Below are 20766 nucleotides of genomic sequence, written 5' to 3'. Positions count from 1 at the left end.
CTCAGGGCTTTGGGGAACAGGGTGTCACATGCACCCTTCTCCTGGCTTATTCCCACCCCAGCTCGTACCTCCCTTTGCTCCCTGCAGATACCCGAGCTGCCCCAGCCAAGGACAGTGCTGTCCCGGTCTCTGAGAAGGTGGCTTCCAGTCGGTCAACACAAACACCCATGGGGCAGCTGGAGCCACCAGTCACAGTCGCTCCTCCCATCACACCACCCCGCAAGCACAGGGGAGAAGGACAGAAGGCAGATGGGGTAGCACAGGTGGATATTCCCTCAGGGGTTCTCCAGCCTCCTGCACCCCAAGAAGGATCGGAGCGGCCGGACCCTGAACTCCCACCCAACATCACTGTCTGTGTGCCCCCTGAGCTGATGTTCACCCCACCTCGGACTGCTGCCTCACCTCACGCAGACACCCCCACTGGGGGCTCTCCTGCACTCCCAACAGACACATCACCCCCACCCCAGGCTCCGTCTCCTTCCAAGTCATCCCCCAGTTCCCCACCATTGACCACCCCCAGTTCAGCCCCTGTGCCACCTCTTGCCACCAACACCACAGCTACAAGGAAGATGCCCCCCTACATGGTCACTTCCTTCGTCTCCATGCCCCCTGCACTGTCCCATGCGCAGGAGTCACCTGCCACTGCCCCATCCTCCAAGGAGTCCCAAACTGAGAGTAGGGTCCCAGGAGCAAAGGACAGCATGGTGCTGCAGCAAGGGGTCCCCCAGAAGCCATACACCTTCCTGGATGAGAAGGCAAGGTGAGTAGCAGTGGGACAGGATGTTCTGCCAGGGTTGTTCTGCAGCACCCACACCATGGATGCTGAACACCATCCTTTGCCGCAGGGGCCGTTTTGGGGTGATCCGGCTGTGCAAAGAGAATGCCACTGGGAAGCACTTCATGGCCAAGATTGTGCCCTATGAGGCAGAGCGGAAGCAGAGTGTGCTGCAGGAGTATGAGATCCTCAAGGCACTGCACCATGAGCGCATCATGGCCCTGCATGAGGCGTACATCACCCCCCGCTACCTGGTGCTCATCTGTGAGAACTGCGCCGGCAAGGAGATCCTCTACAGCATTGTAGACAGGTAAGGGCAGGTGTGGGGCTGCCAGGGACAGCTGCCAGCACAGGGCTGCCCACTGATGCCACTTGCCCCCAGGTTTCGCTACTCGGAGGATGACGTGGTGAACTACGTGCTGCAGCTCCTGCAGGGCCTCGAATACTTGCACGGCCGCCGCATTGTACACCTCGATATCAAGCCAGACAATGTGCTCATCTCGGGCATGAATGCCCTCAAGATCATCGATTTTGGCAGTGCCCAGACCTATAACCCCCTTGTGCTGCGGCAGCTGGGGCGGCGTGTCGGCACCCTGGAGTACATGTGTGAGTGGGGTACCAGGGGTGCAGTAGCATGAGGATGGGGATGATGACGGGGATAGAGCTGGGGCATGCTTGCGCCCAAGGTGTGCATGTATGCCTGTGTGCTGGGGGTGTTGAGAGTGAGGAGGAGCTGAGATGTTCTTCAGGATGCTGAGGGGTCTTTGGGGTGCTAGGTGGTTTTGTGAGGGTTTCTGTAGAGTTGCTGGACTCAGTGAGAGAGTTTGGGTAAACAGGGCAGTTGAGGTATCTTTGGAGGTGCTGGGCTCTGTCAGGGTAACAGCCAGGGTGTCAGGGAGGGGTGCTGGGGGGGGTGCAGTGGTGGTGAGGTAGCTGTAGTGGGTGCTGGGGATGCTGTGGGGGCTGGGGCTGGGCTACCCAGTGCATATAACAGACATTCTTCCCTGCCTGCAGCACCGGAGGTGGTGAAAGGGGATCCTGTGGGCTCCGCAGCAGATGTCTGGGGTGTTGGTGTCCTTACCTACATCATGTAAGAGAAGGGGCTGGGGGAACAAGCACCCCGAGGTGTAATCAGCTTCACCCAGGGCTCAGTGCCATGGGGGACACAAGGGTGGTGGGAGGATAGGGGATGCTGTGGTCCTGCAGACCCTTCCCAGCTGGACACGGGGATCAAGACAACCTGGGCAGATGTGGCTGTCCCAAACCAGGCATGGGTGGGTAGGGGTTGCTGGGTACCTTCCCACTGCTGCTTCCCAGTTTGTGCCACCCTCTCCACCCTTGCAGGCTCAGTGGGCGGTCACCCTTCTTTGAATTGGATCCCATTGAGACAGAGAACCGCATCCTAGCAGGGCGCTTTGATGCATTCAAGCTGTACCCCAACGTCTCCCAAAGTGCTGCCCTCTTCATCCGAAAGGTCCTTGCTGTCCACCCCTGGTAAGTACCCAACCCACCCTAGGAGGATACGTGACTCTGGACTGTGCCTGCAATCAGGGCAGAAGGACAGCTGCCTGCCCCTGGGGCCCTTCCATATATCAGTGGGATCCCAGGTGCTCCTGTAAAGGGCTGGAATCTCCTATGCCCAGAGCTCTGGGTTCTGTCCTTGCTCTTGGAAAGGGCTGGGATGCCCTGGATCTTGCAGAGCAGGGTGGCTGGGTTTGGGGGGGGTGCAGCAGTGGTGGGCACCTTGCAGCCTTTGACGTGGAACTGCCCCTGCCCCAGGAGTCGCCCCACAGTGAAGGACTGCTTTGCCAATGCCTGGCTCCAGGATGCCTACCTGATGAAGCTGCGCCGCCAGACTCTGACATTCACCACCAATCGCCTCAAGGAGTTCCTGGTTGACCACCAGCGGCGCCGTGCCGAGGCTGTCACCAAGCACAAGGTCTTACTCCGCTCTTACCAGGGCGGCCAGCCACCGGGGCCACAGTAGCTGGTGCCACGGCTGTGAAGGGCCAAGGAGCCAGAGGAACATTCCAGGGGCCGTGGGATGGGGCGGCCAAGGAGTAGCTAAGACGAACCCATGGACCTCACGTGCCTCCGCCAGGGATGCTAGTGGCTGGCATTATTTTGGCAGTTCCAACAGAGAGGCAAGGTGCTGCCCCAGCTGGCCCCACAGCAGGGTCCGGCAGTGGGCGAGCAGTAGGAAGCTTTGCTATGGAGGGAAAGAGAATGTGGCAGAGGGTCAGGAGAAGGATGGGATGGAGACATAGTGACAGGGGGAACAAGGAAAGCTCCAGGTAGGAGTGGGAGAGACACCAGCACACTGGCCAGCCCTGGCCACAAGGATTCCATCAGCCGTGTGCCTTATGCTGCATCCTGCAGCTGCCCCTGGCCACGATGCAGGGGTCCCTGTGCTCCCTCCAGCTTGCATGCCGGTGCCCAAGGACTAAGACTGTTCCAGCAGTTCCTGCAGCGAGGGCCCCACTTACAGTCCCCCAATGGTCTCTGGCCAGCCAGCACAGCCCTGGTCCTCATGGCTGGGAGCAAGGACCACCACCCACCACCACCACCTTCTGCTCCCTCCCAGCCCTGGTCCTGGCAAGCAGGTTTGTGGCTCCAGGATCGATGCCAGTGCCTTGCTGGGGGCTGTTGGCTGCGTCCCATGCTGGGGCCGGGGACTGGCTGGCACCCCTTCTTTGCAGGGGGGCACCCACGTGCCATGCACACCTCCTGCACCTGCTCAGGCTCATGCTGCTCGTGCTCTGCCTGTCCGGCTCTGGCCCTCACCCTGCACCCTGCTGCCAGCCCACCTCCCTGTCCTCAGGTACCCACACACAAGCCTCTGTGTTACCTCCCATCTGATTCCCTGGTCCTGCTTTGCCAAGCCCCACAGCCCCTCCTTATCCCCTCTCCTCTGGCAGCAAGGTGCCAGTGTGGCTGGGTGACCAGGGCAGGGGTCTGGGGTGGGAGTTGGGCAACTGCCTTCCAAACGCTGCTGTAGCAATAGGGCTTTATTTATTGGCTTTGGGGAGAAGGTGTCTGCCTGTCCCCATCCCCGCCCTGTCCCTGTCCCCTCCTCTCTGCCGAGCTCCGGAGTTACCAATGTCCCTGTGGTTTGGAGCAAGCAATGTGCCAGAGCAGCAATAAAGAACCTGAGCAGCAGGTCCCATCTCTGTGCCTCGCTGGGAGGGGATGGGGAGGTGGGTAGAGCAGCCCCTGGATGCCATCGAGGACTGGGCACCATCGAAGGGTCCTGTCCCAAAACCCAGAGACCCAGTGCCGGGAAGGTTTCTAGATGGCACTGGGCTAGATAGGGCGTCGGAAACCTGGGGCAAGAGCCAGGAAAGCCGCGAAGAGGCACAGGGAGGGCTGGCTCACGGTGTGCTAGCATCACGGTGTGCTAGCATCACGGGGTGCGGGCATCACGGAGCGGGAACACCGGGCGCTGGAGGGCCAGGCGGCAGCGGCAGCGCCCGCGGGGCCCTGCCCCTTAGCTCCACACCCACCGTCCGCACGAGGCCCAGCAGCCCGCGCGCACGCCCGTGCTCGCCGGCGCGGGCCCAGGTGCCGGTGCCCGCGGACCGCTGCAGCCTTGAGCCGCGCGCACACGCAGGGCCGCGCGGTCTCCCGCCTGCGCTCCCGCGCGCACTCAGACTCGCACGCGCCGCTGCCTCCCACTCCTTTCCTGCCCCCCCGCCCATTCTTGCACGGGCGCGCGGTCACGCGCAGGCGCGCTACCTCGCCTCCAGCCGCTGCCGCGCCCCCTGGCGGTCGTGGGCGCCGCCAGGATGACGCGATTGAGGGGAGAGAGAGCCCTGCGCGGTGACGTGGCGCAGCTACGCGTGCGGAAGTGGCGACGGTGCCGGGGCTGGCGGTGCCGGGGCTGACGGGGCTGGCGGTGCCGGGGCTGACGGGGCAGGCGGAGGGAAGCCGCGATGCCGCTGAAGGCGGTGATCCTCATCGGGGGCCCGCAGAAGGGTAAGTGCGCCGGGTCCGCAGAGCGTCCCGCTGGCGCCGGGCCACGTCCACCCAGTTCTGCTCCGCTCCACAGGGACCCGGTTCCGACCGTTGTCCTTCGAGGTGCCCAAGCCGCTCTTCCCCGTGGCCGGGGTGCCAATGGTGCAGCACCACATCGAGGCCTGTGCCAAGGTACGAGGCGGGCCGAGAGGCCAGGGAGCCAGGGCAGGCAGCCAGGGCCGTGCTCCTCACTCAGCCCCGCCTCTGTCCCAAGGTGCCTGGCATGAAGGAGATCCTGCTGATGGGCTTCTACCAGCCCCACGAGGCCCTCAGTCGCTTCTTGGTGTCAGCGCAGCAGGAGTTCAAGATCCCCATCAGGTGGGCAGGAGCACCCCAGGGCACAGCCTCACTCAGCCCCTCACCCTCCTCCCGTAGGCTGGCAGCCCCCAACCCCTACCAGGCAATGGCTACATGGGCCCTGTTCCACCACAACTGCCATCTCACATTAGTTCTGCCAACTTGCCCTTGCCCTGGCTGCTTCCTGTGCCAAAGATGCCTCTCCAGACCCCTTCAAGCTGTTATGGCCTCCTTTCCCAGTGCCACTGTCCATGTGAGCCTTACTGCAGCACGGTGGGAGTGCAGCTCTTCAGCCGTTGCCAGCCCTTCCCTGCTCCACTGCTGGTTGGTGTCACCAGAGCCTCACTTCCCTAAGTCCTCACTTTCCCCTGTTTGGCTCACAGGTACCTACAGGAGTATGCAGCGCTGGGCACAGGTGGTGGCATCTATCACTTCCGTGACCAGATCCTCTCAGGTGGTGCTGAGGCCTTCTTTGTCCTCAACGCAGACGTGTGCTCAGAGTTCCCCTTGCAGGAGATGCTGGAGTTCCGGCAGCAGCACGGGGACGCGCACAGCTTTGTCATTCTGGGTACCACAGTGAGTGGCAGTACTGGAGAGCAGCAGTGCTTTGCCGTGGGCTTGTCAAGAAGCCAGTGGCTCCTATGATGGATGGGTCCTTGGGTGCAAGCTCTGGGTCTCATCGGCTTTGCACGCTTGCTGCTCCACTATTGCTAATACATCCTCGCTCTGCAGGCCAACAGGACACAGGCGCTGAATTACGGCTGTATCGTGGCAAATGCAAACACCCAGGAGGTACTGGAGGGCCTCAGGGAGCCAGCCACAGCATGGGCAGCCCCGACTCTGCCACTGGCAGGGGTGCACGTTCCCAGCGTGCCTCAGAGGGTGACACCAGGCATGGGGCCTGGGCCCTGGGACTCACCTCTCTTCCCTTACTTCCAGGTCCAGCACTATGTGGAGAAGCCCAGCACGTTTGTTAGTGAGATCATTAACTGTGGCATTTACCTGTTCACACCTGCAATCTTCCAATACATTGGTGAGGTCTTCCAGAGGAACCAGCAGGAGCTAGTACTGTGAGTGCCTTCTCTCTGCCCCCACTCCATCCCACCCCACTGCTTCCCAGGGCTGCAGCAGCACGCTCATCCTCCATTCTTTCTCTGTCTTTTCCTCTGCCATCACTCACTTGTTTCCTGGTCCCACACCAGCTGTCCTTACCTTGGGTAAGTCTCCCTCTGTGCCTACACTGGCTGCTCTCTGGGCTGGATTTGCCCTAGGGGTAATGCATGCTTTCCTCCCTGTTCTAGGCTGCTTTGCAGGGCTGTTTTTTCCTCTGCTTGCCTCCTGGGCAGCTTGAGACTTTCCCTCTCTCTTCCTCTTGTCCCGTCCCATCCCATCCTCATACAGCTCCAGACAAGGGGCTGAGCAAGCCTTTCACCTGGGAATGCTCTGCTTCTCCAGCACTTTGCATCAGCCGGTCTGTCATGTGACATCTCTGCCACCACTCAAGCAAAAATCCAGCTGTGCAGGGCTCTGGAGCGGGACCACACTCTGTCACTCATACACCTACCAGGATTGGATGGGGCTCTTGCACCATTGGCTTCTGCCACAGAACTTATTTCAGCTGGCAGAATCCCATTCCCCTGCTGCTCTGGGGCTCAGTGGGGCTGGGGCTGACCCCACTTTAGGAAAGAAGGGTGTGGCTGGGTAGAAATTTAGGCTCACTATAGCCTCTGGCTTTGGGGAGGGTCTCTCCTGGCTGGGGCTGTGTTTGAGGCAGGTGTCTTAACGGGGCTCTTGCTTGCAGAGAGGAGAGCTCTAATGGCTGGCAGCGTGCAGAAGCGATCCGGCTAGAGCAGGACGTTTTCACAGCCCTGGCTGGGAGTGGCAGACTCTACGTCTACAAAACTGACGGCTTCTGGAGCCAGATCAAGTCAGCTGGGTGAGGGCTGGGTCTGGCACATCAAGTAACCCAGGAATGGGAGAGGAGAGCTCCCAGGCTCCTGGGGAGGGGTGTGGGGGGGTGCTGAATTCAGATCCTTCTCTGCTCGTGTAGTGCCAGAGAGGCAATAACTGCCTTATGCTCACCCTGCAGCTCTGCTATCTACGCCAGTCGCCTTTACTTGAACCAGTACAGCAAAAGCCACCCAGAGAGGCTGGCCCAGAACAAACCTGGAGGACCTATCATCCGAGGTACCTCTCTGACACCCTACTGCTGCCTTGAGGGCTGCCTGGGGAGATAGTGGACAAAGGAGCAGGACCTCTACTGCTTTGGGAAGCAGGTTCTGCAAGCTGCCTCCCCTGATACAGCTGCTTTACATTATAGGCAATGTGTACATCCACCCAACAGCCTCCATTGACAGCACTGCAGTGGTAAGCACAGACCTGGGGTGGTCTGCAGCAGGGAGATGCTCAGTTGTGATGAGCATCCTTGTGCTCAACCTCATGGCCTCTCTGTCCTTCTAGCTGGGCCCCAACGTCTCAATTGGGGAAGGGGTGACAGTTGGAGCTGGTGTGCGTGTGCGAGAGTCCATTGTCCTGCATGGTGCCTCACTCCACGTAAGAAGGGTTTGCCTGAGGGCATAGGTGTCAGCCCCCACCCCTTGAAGAGAGGCAGCAGAATCCTTCATGCCCCTCTTCTTTGCCACAGGATCACACCTGTGTCCTCAATACTATTGTGGGCTGGGACAGCACCATTGGGCGCTGGGCTCGAGTTGAAGGAACACCCAGCGACCCCAACCCCAATGATCCCTATGCCAAGATTGACAGCGAGACCCTCTTCCGAGATGGGCGCCTCACACCTTCCATCACCATCCTGGGTATGTCCCATCCCCCCCAGCCCTGTGCAGTGGGGCAGACTCCCTGCCCTCCTGCTCACCCTCTCGTGCTCTTCCCACAGGCTGCAGTGTCACTATCCCTGCTGAGGTTGTTATTCTCAACTCCATTGTCCTTCCTCACAAGGAGCTGAGCCGCAGCTACAAAAACCAGATTATTCTCTGAGGCAGCAGATCCCGGGGTTGGGGGGCGGGGGGAGAAACAGCACCACCCCCACCTGCTTCCTGCTGTGCAGCCAGAGACTGGGCTGAGGCTTCAGCACTTTGGAGGTTCCCAGCATCCCAGAGGGGTAGGTGCAGGCCAGGAACCCTACAAGTGCCTGACTCCTACTCCTGACAGAGATTAAAGCTGGTGAGCATCAGCCTTCTGTGCTGCTTCTCGTGCAGCCCAGGGAGCAGCCCTGGAGCAAGGTGAAAGCATGTAAACCTGACAGCAGGCTGTGTGCCTGTGCAAGGATCCCTAGGCAGAAGCTGTTGAGGAAGCACTTGTTGCTTGCAACATCTTGGTTCCAGATTTGCCCATGTCCACTAAAGGCCACTACCAGCATCACCTTGCAAACCCTCAACAGGCTGTTCCTGTCTGCAACTCCCTGAAAGGCTTTGGCCCATCTCAGTGGCCAAGGAACTTCAAATACACCCATCCTGCAGAGGCAGCTCAGCTTGCAGCAGCCAGCTGAGGATCCCAATTTCATCACTGTGATTACAACAGCTGGAGCTGGGCTCCTGCCTGCTGCTGGGAAAACAGCACAGCACAAGGCTGTCCTAAGACCACTGGCACACGAGTGGAGAGGCAGGCTGCTGGCCTCGGAGAAAGCTGCAAAAGCACCCCTTGCCCCAGCTGCACCTCTGTCCCACCAAGGCCTCAAAATCAGTTGGGAGAGCTCTAAGCCCTACCAAGCCTGCTGCCAAGACCTGCCTAGGTTGCCTAGGCAGGGCTCAGGGTGGCAGCAGCAGGCCCCTGCCCCTCTGGGGCCAACCGCCTTTTCCACACCCTCATGGGTATAGATTGGAGTAGGGAGGGTCTGGGGAGCCTCACTGCATGTTGCCTCTTGCCCCCGCCACAGCACACCAGAGCGCTTGACTTCTGTGCAGGTGGCAGGTATCTCCCACCTCACCTCAGTCCTGATATGTGATTTTAGTGAAGGCAGCTCCCTGCTGCTGCTGGCACAGTCTGTGGCAGCCAACAGTACCCTTTACCTGCTTATCTCCCTCTCTTCACCTCTGGTTTTAGAGCTCTGTGCTAAAGCTCAGCACTCCACCAAGGACCCCAGCATGCTTCTCACCAAGGCACCGTGTTAGGGATTTTTTTATTCATCTGCTACCACCCCAGCTTGATGGATTTGCAGTAAATCCTTGCTCCTAGCCCTGTGCCTTTGTGTGTCAGTTCTCCTGTGGTCCTGGGTGGGGAGTAGCTGTTCCCTGGCTTTAAGCACATTAAAAACTCCTTCAGTTTTGCTTCTGCCTTGGATGTGCTAATTTCCTTGCCCTCTGGTGAAGGCTCCAGCACTGGGTGAAAGCGTGCCAAAATACTTGCTTTCAGGATTGTATGTGAATTTTCTCTTGTGTCCCATTTATGGCCTTTAGTATGGACAAAGGTTTCTCAGCTGCTGGACATGCCTCCAGAGCATTTTTCAGCCCTGTTGTGTAATACCTTTGCCCTAAGGTCTCCTTCTAGTGACTGTTCCCTGTGCAGTCATCTAGGGGACATGCCTTTTCTGGGCCCTTGCTCCACTACAGCCTCATCCAGCTTCCCTCTCGTGGTGGGACAGAGCTATGCATCCCAGCCCTGCTTGGGTTTTGCTGCTTCGGTCCTGGAGCTGGAGGAGAGGAAAGAGTTAAAGGGGCCTCCACTGAGGTGCCTGGAAGTCTGGAAACGCTTTAAAGTTGTTCTGCAGCATCTCCGATTACTTGAGGCCAACGTTGGGCTGAAAGAGGGGCCCCCTACATCCTGGGATGCAGGGCAGACAAAGGCTTTAGCTATCCCATCACTGCTCAGCAAAAGAGGTTTGGGGAGCACTGCTTACCCATGCTGTCAGTACAGTTCATCTGCTGCCCAGCCAGGCTCCCTCATGCCAGAGGGCCCCAAACCCTGGCACCTAGCAGCAGCATGGAGGGACAGACAGCATCCACAGTCAGGCTTATTTTGCTGCAAACATTTAATACAAACCAGGCCCCAAGTACAGCTCGGGGCCACTGTCCAGGGAAATGAAGCAGAGCTTGGAGCTCAGCATCACGAGCAGGCTTTGCTTCTCCAGTGCCCCCTGGGAGCCACTACTATAGGCTATACCAGAGAAGGGAAGAACTGTCCAACTTTCTTCAGGACTGGCCCCTGCCTGTGTGGGGAGAGGTGGGTCAGGGGTGCAGAGTGAACTCCCTCTGCCCACCCCTCGTCATACTTACCGGGGATGGGGAGCCCTGTCCCTGTGGCTCTGCAGGGTGCTGGGGAGACAGCAGATGCCAATTGAACTCAGCTGGCCTGATTTGGGCTCTGGGGAGGCGATAGGGTGGAAGAATAGCTCTGCAGGACAAAGAAGGGGTGACTCTTACTGTACCCCCACCCAGGCCTGGGCACCCAGGACTCTTCAGCCACAGGACAAGGGAGGGGGCTGGGGATTCAGTGCCTCACTGTTTTCATGCCCTGGGGCAGCTGCTACTGGTGCTAGGTTCTTCTGCTCCATCTCCACAAAGCCTCTCCAGAAGTCAGGTGGCAGTGAGAGGAGTCGAGCCACCACCTAGGCAGAGAGGGATCAAGAATGAGGATGGAGGCAGCACTCAGACACACTCCACATCTCAGGGGCTCCCTCACCTCGCACTGCCGTGGTGTGTCCTCCATGATTTCAAGTGGTGTGGGGTTGGCTGAGCTGTGTCCCACCAGTGTGGGACCAAACACACGGGACAGGTTGAGGATGTCCATCTTGCAGTTGAGGCTGTTCGACACTCTGTGAGGTGGGATGGTGTGAGTATGCTGCCCCCACCAAGGAAACCTTCATCCTGGCTTCCCTGCTCCAAAGCCCAGAGCCTGGGTAAGGGCAGAAAGTCAGGATATGGAGTGAGATTCACAGGAGCCTGTGCTGGGATGAGCTCCTCACCTGAGTAGGTGTAGCATGAGGAAGGCCAAAGTATCCCTGTTGGCTGGAGGCAGCTTGCTCACAACCTGGCACAGGGCTGTGCTGCAGGCAGCATCATCTGGGATGTCTGCAGCAGCACAGGGGAAGAGTGTTAACGGATGAGCAACCCCTCCCTCCTTTTCCCACTGGGGACACCCACTCACCAGCAGCCTGCAGGAAGGCTGGGTGGAGACTGAAAGTGACCAGCGGTTCCTTGAGCCCCCGTAGAAAGTCCTTGAGCACCCCACACACCACATGGATGTCATCCACGCTGCTGAGGGTAGGGAGCACACCCCCAGCCCGCAGCAGCCTCCGCTTCCACTCCCGCACCAGCTGCTCTGCACCTGGCACACGGTACAGCCCCGTCTAGGGCACAGGAAGAGAGGCTCAGTGCTGGGGGGGAGCACAGCCTCGCTGCCCCCACTGCCCTGGACCCTACCTCGGTCAAGCCTCTCTTCTCCACCTCGGTCACACACTGCACCACCAGCGGAGGCACAAGGGGTGGCGTATCAGGGGCGAAGTCAGCCAACACACCCTGGGGAAGACAAAGCTGACCCACTCTGTGCCTGCTGCCCAGCCCTGTGGCCAGGGTGAGCAGAGCCTCAGCATTCTGGGGCTGATAGTCCATCAGCCTCATGGGGACTTGAAGCAGACACCAAGCACTGCTGTGCCTCGGCTCACCTCGTGGGGCCAGGCGCGGTCGGGAGGCTGCGGCACGCAGAGGCTGGGGCACTGCTCCCGGCACTTGAGGTGCACCAGCAGCTGACACTGGCGGCACTTGATGGCAGCCTTCCCGAAGCGGATGCGGGAGCCACAGACGCCACACGGCTCAGGGCGGATCACCTGCAGAGAGGGAGGTGGGTCAGGACCTCCCCTTCTTACAGATACTCAGTACCACTCTTCCACCTCCTTCAAAACAATCCCTTTCACCTACATCCATCCCTTCCACCACACGCAGAGCTGGAAGGGGAGGAGGGAAGAGAGCGTTGTACCACCCCCACCCAATCCACTTCCCCTGCCTAGTCCTTTCTCCATAGCAGCCAAAAGGAGGCAGAGGGGCTAGGACACACCGTTTTGGAAGTGAAGTGGTGCTGGCTCGGAGGGAGCCCCTGTGGAGGGGAGGGGAAGGGGGCTGGCACTGGCTTCCCCACAGAGCCACCCTCGGTGTGGGTGTCCTGCCCCAGGGCATGGCAGCTCAGATCCTTGCTGGTGTCGCATACTGTGGTCACCTCTGCAGAGAAAAGGTAGTAGAGAGGATGGTGAAAGGCAAACCACCCCAGCTCCTGACTGGGATGAGGAGGTTCCCACCTCCCAGAGAGTCCCTACAGCATTCCAGCTGCCCTGGGACAGTGGTATTTAGCATGTCCAGAGAACCACAGTACCCTCATGGTGGGGACAGGTGCACACACACACACACCTCCCCCCCCAAACAGATGTTTTTCCTCTCCTGTGACAGCATCACACCAAGGCTGGTCCTGCAGCACCCACAAGCACCCTCCCTAGCCCTTCCCATGACCTGCAGATATGGACACACGATGTCCTTGGCGAGAGCGACGTCGTGGCACCAGAGCAGTTGGCAGAAGGTTGCCAGCAGGGCCTGGAGCCTCAGCAGGAGGCAGCACAGGGGGGACACTTGCCTGCCAAGATGAGGGATAATGAGAACACACCTGGTTGCAGCCCCACAATGCTCCAACATCTCTCCATGAGCTCTGCTCTGCCTGCACCCTGTGGCCATGGTCCTGCACATCCAGGGATGCTTCCACCATAGCTACAGGGGGATAAAGCCTGCAGAGCACTGGTCCAGCAGAGTCAAGGATGCCGTCCCCTTTAGAACCGGTATGATACAGGCTGAAGGGTAGAGGCATACACTGGGGAAGGCTAAGTATCTCCAGATCCCACAGCACCCACAGAACTAAAGGTTGCCACATTGCCTTCTGGTACTGGGGAAGTCCACACATCCCATCTCTATTCAGGGAGCATGAGGGTCCCTACTCACAGTGTTGCAGGCTGCGACAGAAGAACGGTGACGCTTTGCTACCACCACAGGGCCAATCTGAGGGGCCAGGGACACACGCTGGGGAGAGAAAATGGGGTGAAGGGTAGGGAGAGACCCCCTGATCTCTCTGTCCCCCACCCCAGAGCATCCAAACTCAGTAGTCTCACCCTGACCCGTCATTATTGCCCCATACCAGGTACTGTAGGAACCCGTGGAGACTTAGGCCCCCCACTTGGGTTGGAGCCAGCCCTGCACCTGAGGGAGGCCAGGCCAGGCCTGCAATGCAGAGATGTGCAGGATGTTCACACATGGGGATGAATTATTGAGGAGCCCAGCTGGGCCACAGTGGAGGGTAATGGAGTTTCTATTGATTGCAGGAGGTTTGCTGAGAGATGACGCTCCCAGCCCAGCATCAATAAATTAAACCCCCTGCCAGGCTCCTTGCAGCCTCCTGTGCTGGGATGGAGAAGTATTTGGGTCACCCCTAACCCTGTGAGGCACAAGGAGAGAACCCCAGCCTAGGCTGCACACTGGGAACTGTGCAGCTATTGAGTCCCACAGGCACAGTACAGGAGAGCAAAGTAAACCCAGGAGGTCCTTACCTACAGAGCTGCACAGACCCCCACCTCAGCACCAGCCCCCAGGACTGTCACTTCCCAACAGCTCTCTTGTACCTGCTTCTCCTGGGCTTTGCGCTTCAGGGTCCGCACTGACGTCTTATCGACATCCTGAAAGGCAGCACGGATGCTGGGAACTGGCAGGGCTACACAGGGCCAGGAGGCACCCTCTACATCCACGTTCTATCTCTGACAGAGATAGGACAGGACAGCCCAGCACACCCCTAAACACAGCCATGAAAAGGGGCTGGCCCACTGCAGGAGTGAGGTAAAATCACTCCCGCACTGCTAAGGAGACACCAAACCCTGGGACCTGCAGGAGGTCATTCCTTACCGTATCATCCTCAGTGTGGTCATAACTGATGTCCGAATGGGACAGGAGGGACTGGCATGACTCATCCTCTGCAGATGATCTGCAGAGCAAGGTGGGGTTCAGCCCGGCCACGGCAACAACCCCCAGCCAGCAACTTCTCATAGATCTGCTCATAGAGCCTATGGCTTGCCTGAGGGGCTGGGGCAAGGGCTGCCAGCCCTGCTCACCTCCTGCCTGCTGTCAGGGTCACTCCGAGATGCCGGCCAGCCAGGGCACTGAGGACAGAGCACTGCTCCCTACTCAGCGCCCCGCTACCCCATGGCTCCTGCATCAGGGACTCAAAGACCAGCTGAAGTTTTCGCTCCTGCAAGTGAAAGGGGTAATGGTGAGCAGGTAGGCGTCCTTCAGTCACCCTGGCAGGGTACCCCTGCGGTCAGCTCCCCCAGACCTGCTTCTCCAGCTCAGCCTCTGCACGGTGACGTTTCTTCATCTCGACTTCCACCTGGTTGCGGGCGTGCTTCAGCTTCACCTCCAGCACCGCCCGCTCCGCCTCGACACGACTCAGCTGCTCGCGGGCCCGCTGAGCGTCCTGCTGCAGGCGGCAGCATCTCCGCCGCGTCGCCTCGAAGCTCTGCGCTACCTGGAGCAAGTCTGCAGGCAACACATGCCAGGTTGGGTGGCGCTGGTCACCAGCACCACCTGGCAACAGAGCCGGCGATGCCTAGGTGCCCCAGGCCAGGCCCTGCGCTCACCCACCTTCCTCCACGCTGCCGCTGAGCTCCAGGAGCTGCAGCGTCCGCTCCAGCCGGGCCAAGAGCCGTTCGCAGCGCTGCCGCAGCATCCCGCCGCCCCAGGACGGGACGGCGCCGCCGCCGTAGCCAGGCAGCGTGACTCCCCGCTTCCCACTTCTCCCGCCTCACGCTCTCCCACGCACGCTCCCGGGACGGCGCAGACCCCGGAGACAAGGGGGCCTCCCTGCCGGCCTATGTGGGCCGGGGGCCGGGGTGGAGCCCGTCCCGGCTCCGCCTCCAGCCGCCACCGGGGCTAGACCCACCGCCTTGACGTTTCCCGATGTGGGGGAGTCCGCCTGGGAGCCTCGGGCGTGGGATGCTCAGGGCTTCAGGAATTCCGGGCAGGAACGCGGAGCAGTGCTGGGTGAGGGTCATCTTTGGGGGCAGAGTGCCCAGGCACCGGTCGCACCTCATGAGAGCACTTTAAGACAGTGAAGACGTAGTGGGTGCGAGGTGCTCTGGGGGTGCAGGAGTGGAAAGCGGGGAAAAGAGCAGTCAGTGTCCTTTGTGAGGTGTCCTCCGCCGCTCGGCCCCTCATGCAGAGCGGCTGGGGCAGGAGCACCAGGCTCAGCACTGGGCTCCCCTCCGGGGCCATGTCCTGCAGATGGAGCCACCTCCCCGCCTTAAAGCCCGGCCGCTGTCCGGCGCTGCGGGGGTGCTGGGCCCCCTGGTTTCCCCGCCCAGAGGCTCCCCGCCGCAGCCCCCAGCCCCTTCTCTGCCCCAGTCTCCAGCTCCTGGTGGCGAGGGCTCCGGGTGGGGTTATGGGGGCCCCCGGTGAACAGCAGCTCCCCCTCTTCGGTGCTTGTCCCGACCTGCTGCGAATTCCGGTAATAGCGGCGGGGCTGGTGGCAAGGCTGGGCATGCAAGCCCCTGCACACACACCCCTTCCCGGCTGCCTGGAGATGGGCTTCTGCACCTCGTGGGCACAGGTTCCCCCCAGCACTCCGGTGCCTCTCGAGGGTGTTTGCAGGTCCAACAAGTTCCTCTCCCAGTGCTGGTCCCACACAGGAGCCAAGCAGCGGCAAGTGAAGGGCATGAGGAAGCACCCTGACGTCCAGGCTGCACGGACCCTACGGTTCACCTTGTCAGGGCTCCTGCGGGGCTGTGTGGTGCTGAGGACACCAGCTGCGACACCGCCTGTTGGAGTTGTGCTCCTCTGGGCCCAAGGCAGGGGGGGTGCGACGGGCTGGCAGCACTCTGGCAGAGCTGAGCACTACGCTGTGCCAGCACATGGGGACCAGAGGGTGTTTCTCAGAGAATCTCCTTCCTCCCAAGGTTGAATATGAGTCAGGTTTTGGAGCGACTTTAATTACTGCCGGATCGATAGGCTCAGCACAGCCAAGCAAAATCCAATCACAACCCTGGGGGCTTGCCTGCTCAGCCCTCCCTGCCTGCTCAGCCCTCCCTGCCTGCATCTGTGGAGTGACACTTTCCCTGATTGTGGGTGCTCCCTAGCACCTGCCAGCTTGACACCCAGATCCAGGAGGTGGGGCCCCATCTTGCACATGGAGCTAGCCCCTACCCAGCTTGCTCAGCCCCAGTAGGGGATGTACATCCCCCAGGGCAGGGCAGCAGATGGAGATCATAGTATCATAGTATCATTCAGGGTTGGAAGGGACCACAAGGATCATCTAGTTCCAACCCCCCTGCCATGGGCAGGGACGCCCCGCACTAGATCAAGCTGGCCAGAGCCTCATCCAGCCTGCTCTTAAACACCTCCAGGGACAGGGCCTCGACCACCTCCCTGGACAACCCATTCCAGGGTTTCACCACTCTCAGAGATGCCCCGGGCTTGAAGGGTACAGTCAGAAAGGGCTTTCCCCACGCCACACACCCTGACCCCTTTCCCTCACCTGATGCCAGGATGTCAGGTAGTGATAGGACTGGGGGAATGGGTAGATTCAGATTGGATGTTAGGAAGAAATTCTTCATCATGAGGGTGGTGAGACACTGGAACAAGTTGCCCGGGGAGGTGGTGGAAGCCACATCCCTGAGAGTTTTTAAGGCCAGGCTGGATGTGGCTCTGAGCCACCTGATCTAGTGTGAGGTGTCCCTGCCCATGGCAGGGGGGTTGGAGCTAGATGATCCTTGAGGTCCCTTCCAACCCTAACAATTCTATCATTCTATGACTCTAAGCTAGGAAGGAACAGGTCTGTGGTCTCCAGACCCACCCTGCACCTTGGGCACAAGTCCAGGATCCCCCAGGAGAATAGCAGCCCCAGCAGTGTGCAAGCAGCCCCTCTTTTACGTGCAAGGATGGGAGCAGGGCACTTGCCAGTCCCCCTGTGCTCCCCTCCCACCTCGTCCCCCCCTCCCAAGCCACCCTGACTTGGTCAGGAGCTGCATAAATAGCTGTTTGTGTCTGCGCTCGGCCCCTGTGTGGGAAATAATATTGGCTGATGGAACATAATGCCCTGCTTCACATGTTCAATTTTATCATTTTCCGAGGCAGGCAATCTTCGTTTAAAGCTGAATGGGCTGGGGAATGTTAATGAAGCGCTGGCGCTGCTCTGCACCGCGCTTTATCTCTCCGAGAATAATTTGGGTGAGCTCGGAAATAGAGTTCCCAGTCCCAATTCAAGCGGCGGCAGCACCGTGTGCCGATAAAAGTGTAATTCCTGGCCAGCGAGTGGCCCTGAATACATGACAACTTAACTCTTGGGGCCCCGCTGGGATGGTGCTGCCCGCAGATGCATGCATGCCTGCGCTGAGCCTGGCTGCCCTGCATGCCCAGCACCAGCCTGGGTGCTCAGCTAGGGCAGGATGTGGTCTATTGCTGCCGCTTGCCCGGACCGCGGAGTGAGGCATGCAGCCCACAGAAAAGAGACAAGAGGGCAGAAATCAAAGCTGGAGGAAATTGGTCTCTCTGGATAGACAGGACTCTACAGATGGATCTGCAGCAGCGCCAGCCCTCAGGGTGCTTGAGGGGTGGGGGTTCTGCAAAGAGCGGGAATCCCAGGCACTGGGGTCAGGGAATGATGGGGAGAGGGAAATGGATATGAGTCAGGTACCAGGCTGGAGGGAGAGGGCAGAGGAGACGTGTCTGAGGGAGCAGCCTCATGTGAGAATCCCACCCAGGAGAGACTTACAGGGCAAAGTGGGTGCTCACAGGCTGAGGACACATGCTTGGCTTGATGGCTGAGTGAGGGGCTCCTCCAGGAAGGGCCATGGGCTTGCTGACTGAGGGAATTGAGGTGAATTTGCAGGAGATATTTGCTGATCTATAGAAGAAGTGCAGGTCAACAGGACCAGGCAGTTTGAGCCCCAAAAAGCCTTCAGTGATCTGCCTGGTTCTGCCCTGAGCCTGGCCACAGGGCTCCAGCAGCAGCTCTGGCAGCAGCTCCCCGAATGAGGTGACCCTGAGATTCTGCTCTCCCTGTCCTGTGTGCAGCCTCCATGGACTCCAAACATGGTGCAGGGGTGTTCCCAGGGCACCGGAGCACCCTCTAAGACACAGTCATCACATTCTGGAACATCCCACCCCAGGGGATGCCTTGGCCTAGCAAGGGGCCTCTTGGGCACTGACCTGGACCCTCTTTGGAGGGTCAGTGAGTGGGTGGCAGGACAGACCCCACCCCAGGAATGAGCAAGGAGGGCAGGTTTCCAGGGCTGTTAATCAGGGTTGCAAGAGCTGGGATTAATGTGCACTCCAAGGCTCTCCAGTCCCAGCTGTGATCCATCCCTCTGCTCTCAGGCAGAGCCGCCTCCACGCACTGAATTATCAGCCTGAGTAATTAAGTGGAGAGTTTTGTTTTAATGCAGACATCTGATGCCTTCACACCAAGGAGCACAACAACTGTCGCGGGTGTTTGTGCTCTATGCAACACATCTGGCTCACAGGGAGAAAATCCATCTCTGCTGCTGTGTGAGATTAAAGGGAACACAGCCTGAGTGCAGAGAGAGGAGGACAGCTCTGCAGCCAGCATGGTGGGCAGAATTCATCCCTGAGCATTGCCCTGCCAGCCTCTGGAACACCGTGGGCAGGAGGCTGTCATCTGGGGCTGCCCAGCAAAGCGCACACCCCCTCTGCTCCTCAACCTGCAAGGCAGCACAATGTGTTGCATGATGAGGGATAATTACGGGTTCAGAGATAAATGGAAATAGGGCAAAATAAAACATGTGTTTATCGGAGGTAGATGGTGCCTGTCTCACCTGATACCTGCTGCTGATAAGGGAGCTGGCTTTTGGAGGAGGAGGAAGGATGCGGATCTCAAACCAGCCTCTGTGCCATGCAGAAAATTGTTGCTTTGCACAGATTAGGGGATTAGCATCAGTGCAAGGAGCTGGAAAGAGGCTGGTGTGGGAAGGAGCCAGGCTGTGAGGAGAGAGGAGATAGCAGGAGGGGGGAGAGATGTTACTGGGACCACTGCAGACATGCCTCATTTAGTAGCTTCCTTAGTCACCCCAAAAGTGGGGAGCATGAGGAAATCTGCTGATGCCACAAAAGCACAGGTCTTTTCTCTCTGCTTGGTTCCTGAACCACTGGTGCTTTGCTCATCATACCCACTCAGGTATTTGAATGGTCTTATGGATATTTAGTGCCTTTCTTAGGGAGAAGTTTTACTGGCCAGGAGCCACAGTGAGCTGTACCTTCATGAGCTCCTTCTCCACCATCTTCCCCTAGCACCTCGCAGCTCCACTTTGTGGGCTCTGCTGTCAGCTGGGCTCTTTCCCTCACTGCCCAGTGGCAGGGCTGTTCCCATAACAGAGCTTGCCATTGCCTCTGGCACCTTCAGCCCCTGATTCCCTGACACCACTAGGACGAGAGACAAGGGGCTGTTGAGGCCAAAGAGAACAGCAAGAAGGACTCCTGCTGGGAGCGTAACTGCTGCCTCTGATGCTTCGCTGTGTGAACATCAAAGGAATCCCACTGGGGTACAATGTTTTCAGGGAGAAAAGCTCCAGGTGGTTTCCAGCAAAAACTACATTCTGGGCTGCTTCCCCGCTGAGAAAAAACATTTTGAAATTTGGCCTGGAAGCTCTGACCCTGCACTGATCTGGCCAGGGAGCAAATGCCATTGCGGTTGAGTGAAGCTGCCTTGCCGAGGCTCATCCGGCTGCCCGCGTCGTGGAGCGGCTTGGGCTAGTGCAGCTCTGCTCCCTGGAAGGGCCTCCCACAGGAACTGGGCAGTGGGAGACGATGCTTCTGGGCACAGAGACACTCGAGGGCCTTTGGCACAATCTGGCAACAGAAATGGAGCTGAATGAGTTCGGGCAAGCGACACAAAACCATCCGGCTCTCAGGCAGCCCTGCGTAATTTGAGACTGGGAAATTGGAGCTGCAGCAGCAGGAGCCCTCAGCCACCCCCAGGCAAACAGGCTGATTTATCGCCTGCATGAGCCCAAACTGCAGCCCATGCTGGGCAGAGAGGCAGGACCAGGTCCCCTGCCTGGAGCATCTCATGGCAGAAGATCAGAAATGCCGTGCAAAGGAGACACACGAGAAAAGCCAGAGACACCCCAGCCAGTCGTGCCTGGCTGGGCGTGACCACTGCCCGTGCTCAGTGATGCTACCCAGCCAAATATCTACAGGCACAGTCCACAAGAGGAGCAGAAGAGCCCTGAAGCCGCAGGACAGCTCCAGGCATGTGAAGGTGATGGCCTCGAACGGGTGCAGTGGGGGTGCTGGGTGGGGTGACTATGGGCACTGCCTTACGGAAACCAGGACCTGGTGCTCCTGGTATAGCCCCCCTAGGAGCCAGGGTACAGAATAGGAGCTGTGGCATGTTCACCTGAGCTGGGAAAAGAGGGGCTGCTTCCACTGGCACTGTGTATACTGATGTCACAGGATGCCACCGTGCTTCCCTTGTGCCCCGGGGCCACCCCTTCGCCCTCGCCTCCTCAGCTGTACCCAGCCCAGGCAGGAATGGCTGTTCCTGCCAACTGGAATTAATTCCCTGAGATGCTATATCAAATGCTTTAATAAAAGGCTGATATATCACACCTCTTGTCTCCTCTCCATCGATTCATTTAGCAATTTTACCCAAAAAAATGCAATCAAGTTGGTCTGGGCAGATTTATTCTGTGT

The 20766-nt window shown here is 59.1% G+C and overlaps 3 protein-coding genes across 7 annotated transcripts in view; 2 read left to right on the top strand and 1 right to left on the bottom strand.

The window, feature by feature from the left end:
• The window catches only part of SPEG (striated muscle enriched protein kinase), a 39179-nt gene extending 35245 nt beyond the window's left edge, over positions 1–3934 (top strand). For all 3 annotated transcript variants that reach the window (XM_068138804.1, XM_068138803.1, XM_068138805.1), the window contains 6 exons: positions 88–760; positions 846–1085; positions 1158–1381; positions 1790–1865; positions 2120–2269; positions 2555–3934. In XM_068138804.1, the coding sequence (XP_067994905.1) occupies positions 88–760; positions 846–1085; positions 1158–1381; positions 1790–1865; positions 2120–2269; positions 2555–2762 (1571 nt within the window). In that variant the 3' untranslated portion in view covers positions 2763–3934. The remainder of the gene's footprint in view (positions 1–87; positions 761–845; positions 1086–1157; positions 1382–1789; positions 1866–2119; positions 2270–2554) is intronic.
• Positions 3935–4610: 676 nt separating this feature from the next.
• Positions 4611–9369, top strand: GMPPA (GDP-mannose pyrophosphorylase A). Of its 3 annotated transcripts, none has more exons than XM_068138800.1 (13): positions 4611–4750; positions 4824–4921; positions 5004–5107; positions 5470–5662; positions 5819–5878; positions 6026–6156; positions 6289–6303; positions 6888–7022; positions 7176–7273; positions 7407–7453; positions 7547–7639; positions 7731–7899; positions 7980–9369. In XM_068138800.1, the coding sequence occupies exons 1-13, from the start codon at positions 4708–4710 to the stop codon at positions 8078–8080; spliced, it is 1287 nt and encodes a 428-aa protein (XP_067994901.1). In that variant the 5' UTR covers positions 4611–4707; the 3' UTR covers positions 8081–9369. The 3 variants fall into 3 exon arrangements, with proteins under 3 accessions (XP_067994901.1, XP_067994902.1, XP_067994903.1); XM_068138802.1 differs by having other exon boundaries at positions 4722–4750; positions 4853–4921; XM_068138801.1 differs by lacking the exon at positions 6289–6303 and having other exon boundaries at positions 4613–4750.
• Positions 9370–10011: 642 nt separating this feature from the next.
• Positions 10012–14905, bottom strand: LOC137441019 (rac GTPase-activating protein 1-like). Its single transcript, XM_068137805.1, has 16 exons — positions 14704–14905; positions 14396–14598; positions 14175–14311; positions 13969–14047; positions 13692–13745; positions 13018–13095; positions 12538–12658; positions 12092–12252; positions 11703–11864; positions 11461–11556; positions 11186–11387; positions 11004–11109; positions 10721–10853; positions 10541–10646; positions 10315–10432; positions 10012–10247 (listed from the first exon to the last, which is right to left on the bottom strand). Exons 1-16 carry the CDS (start codon positions 14786–14788, stop codon positions 10196–10198), a joined length of 1893 nt encoding a protein of 630 aa, XP_067993906.1. The 5' UTR covers positions 14789–14905; the 3' UTR covers positions 10012–10195.
• Between the last annotated feature and the right edge of the window lie 5861 nt (positions 14906–20766).

Source organism: Melanerpes formicivorus, unplaced genomic scaffold, assembly GCF_026170545.1.
Source record: "Melanerpes formicivorus ecotype bairdi unplaced genomic scaffold, bMelFor1.0.p_v2 SCAF_5, whole genome shotgun sequence".
Lineage (NCBI taxonomy): Eukaryota > Metazoa > Chordata > Aves > Piciformes > Picidae > Melanerpes > Melanerpes formicivorus.
This window is presented reverse-complemented; position numbering and strand designations above follow the sequence as displayed.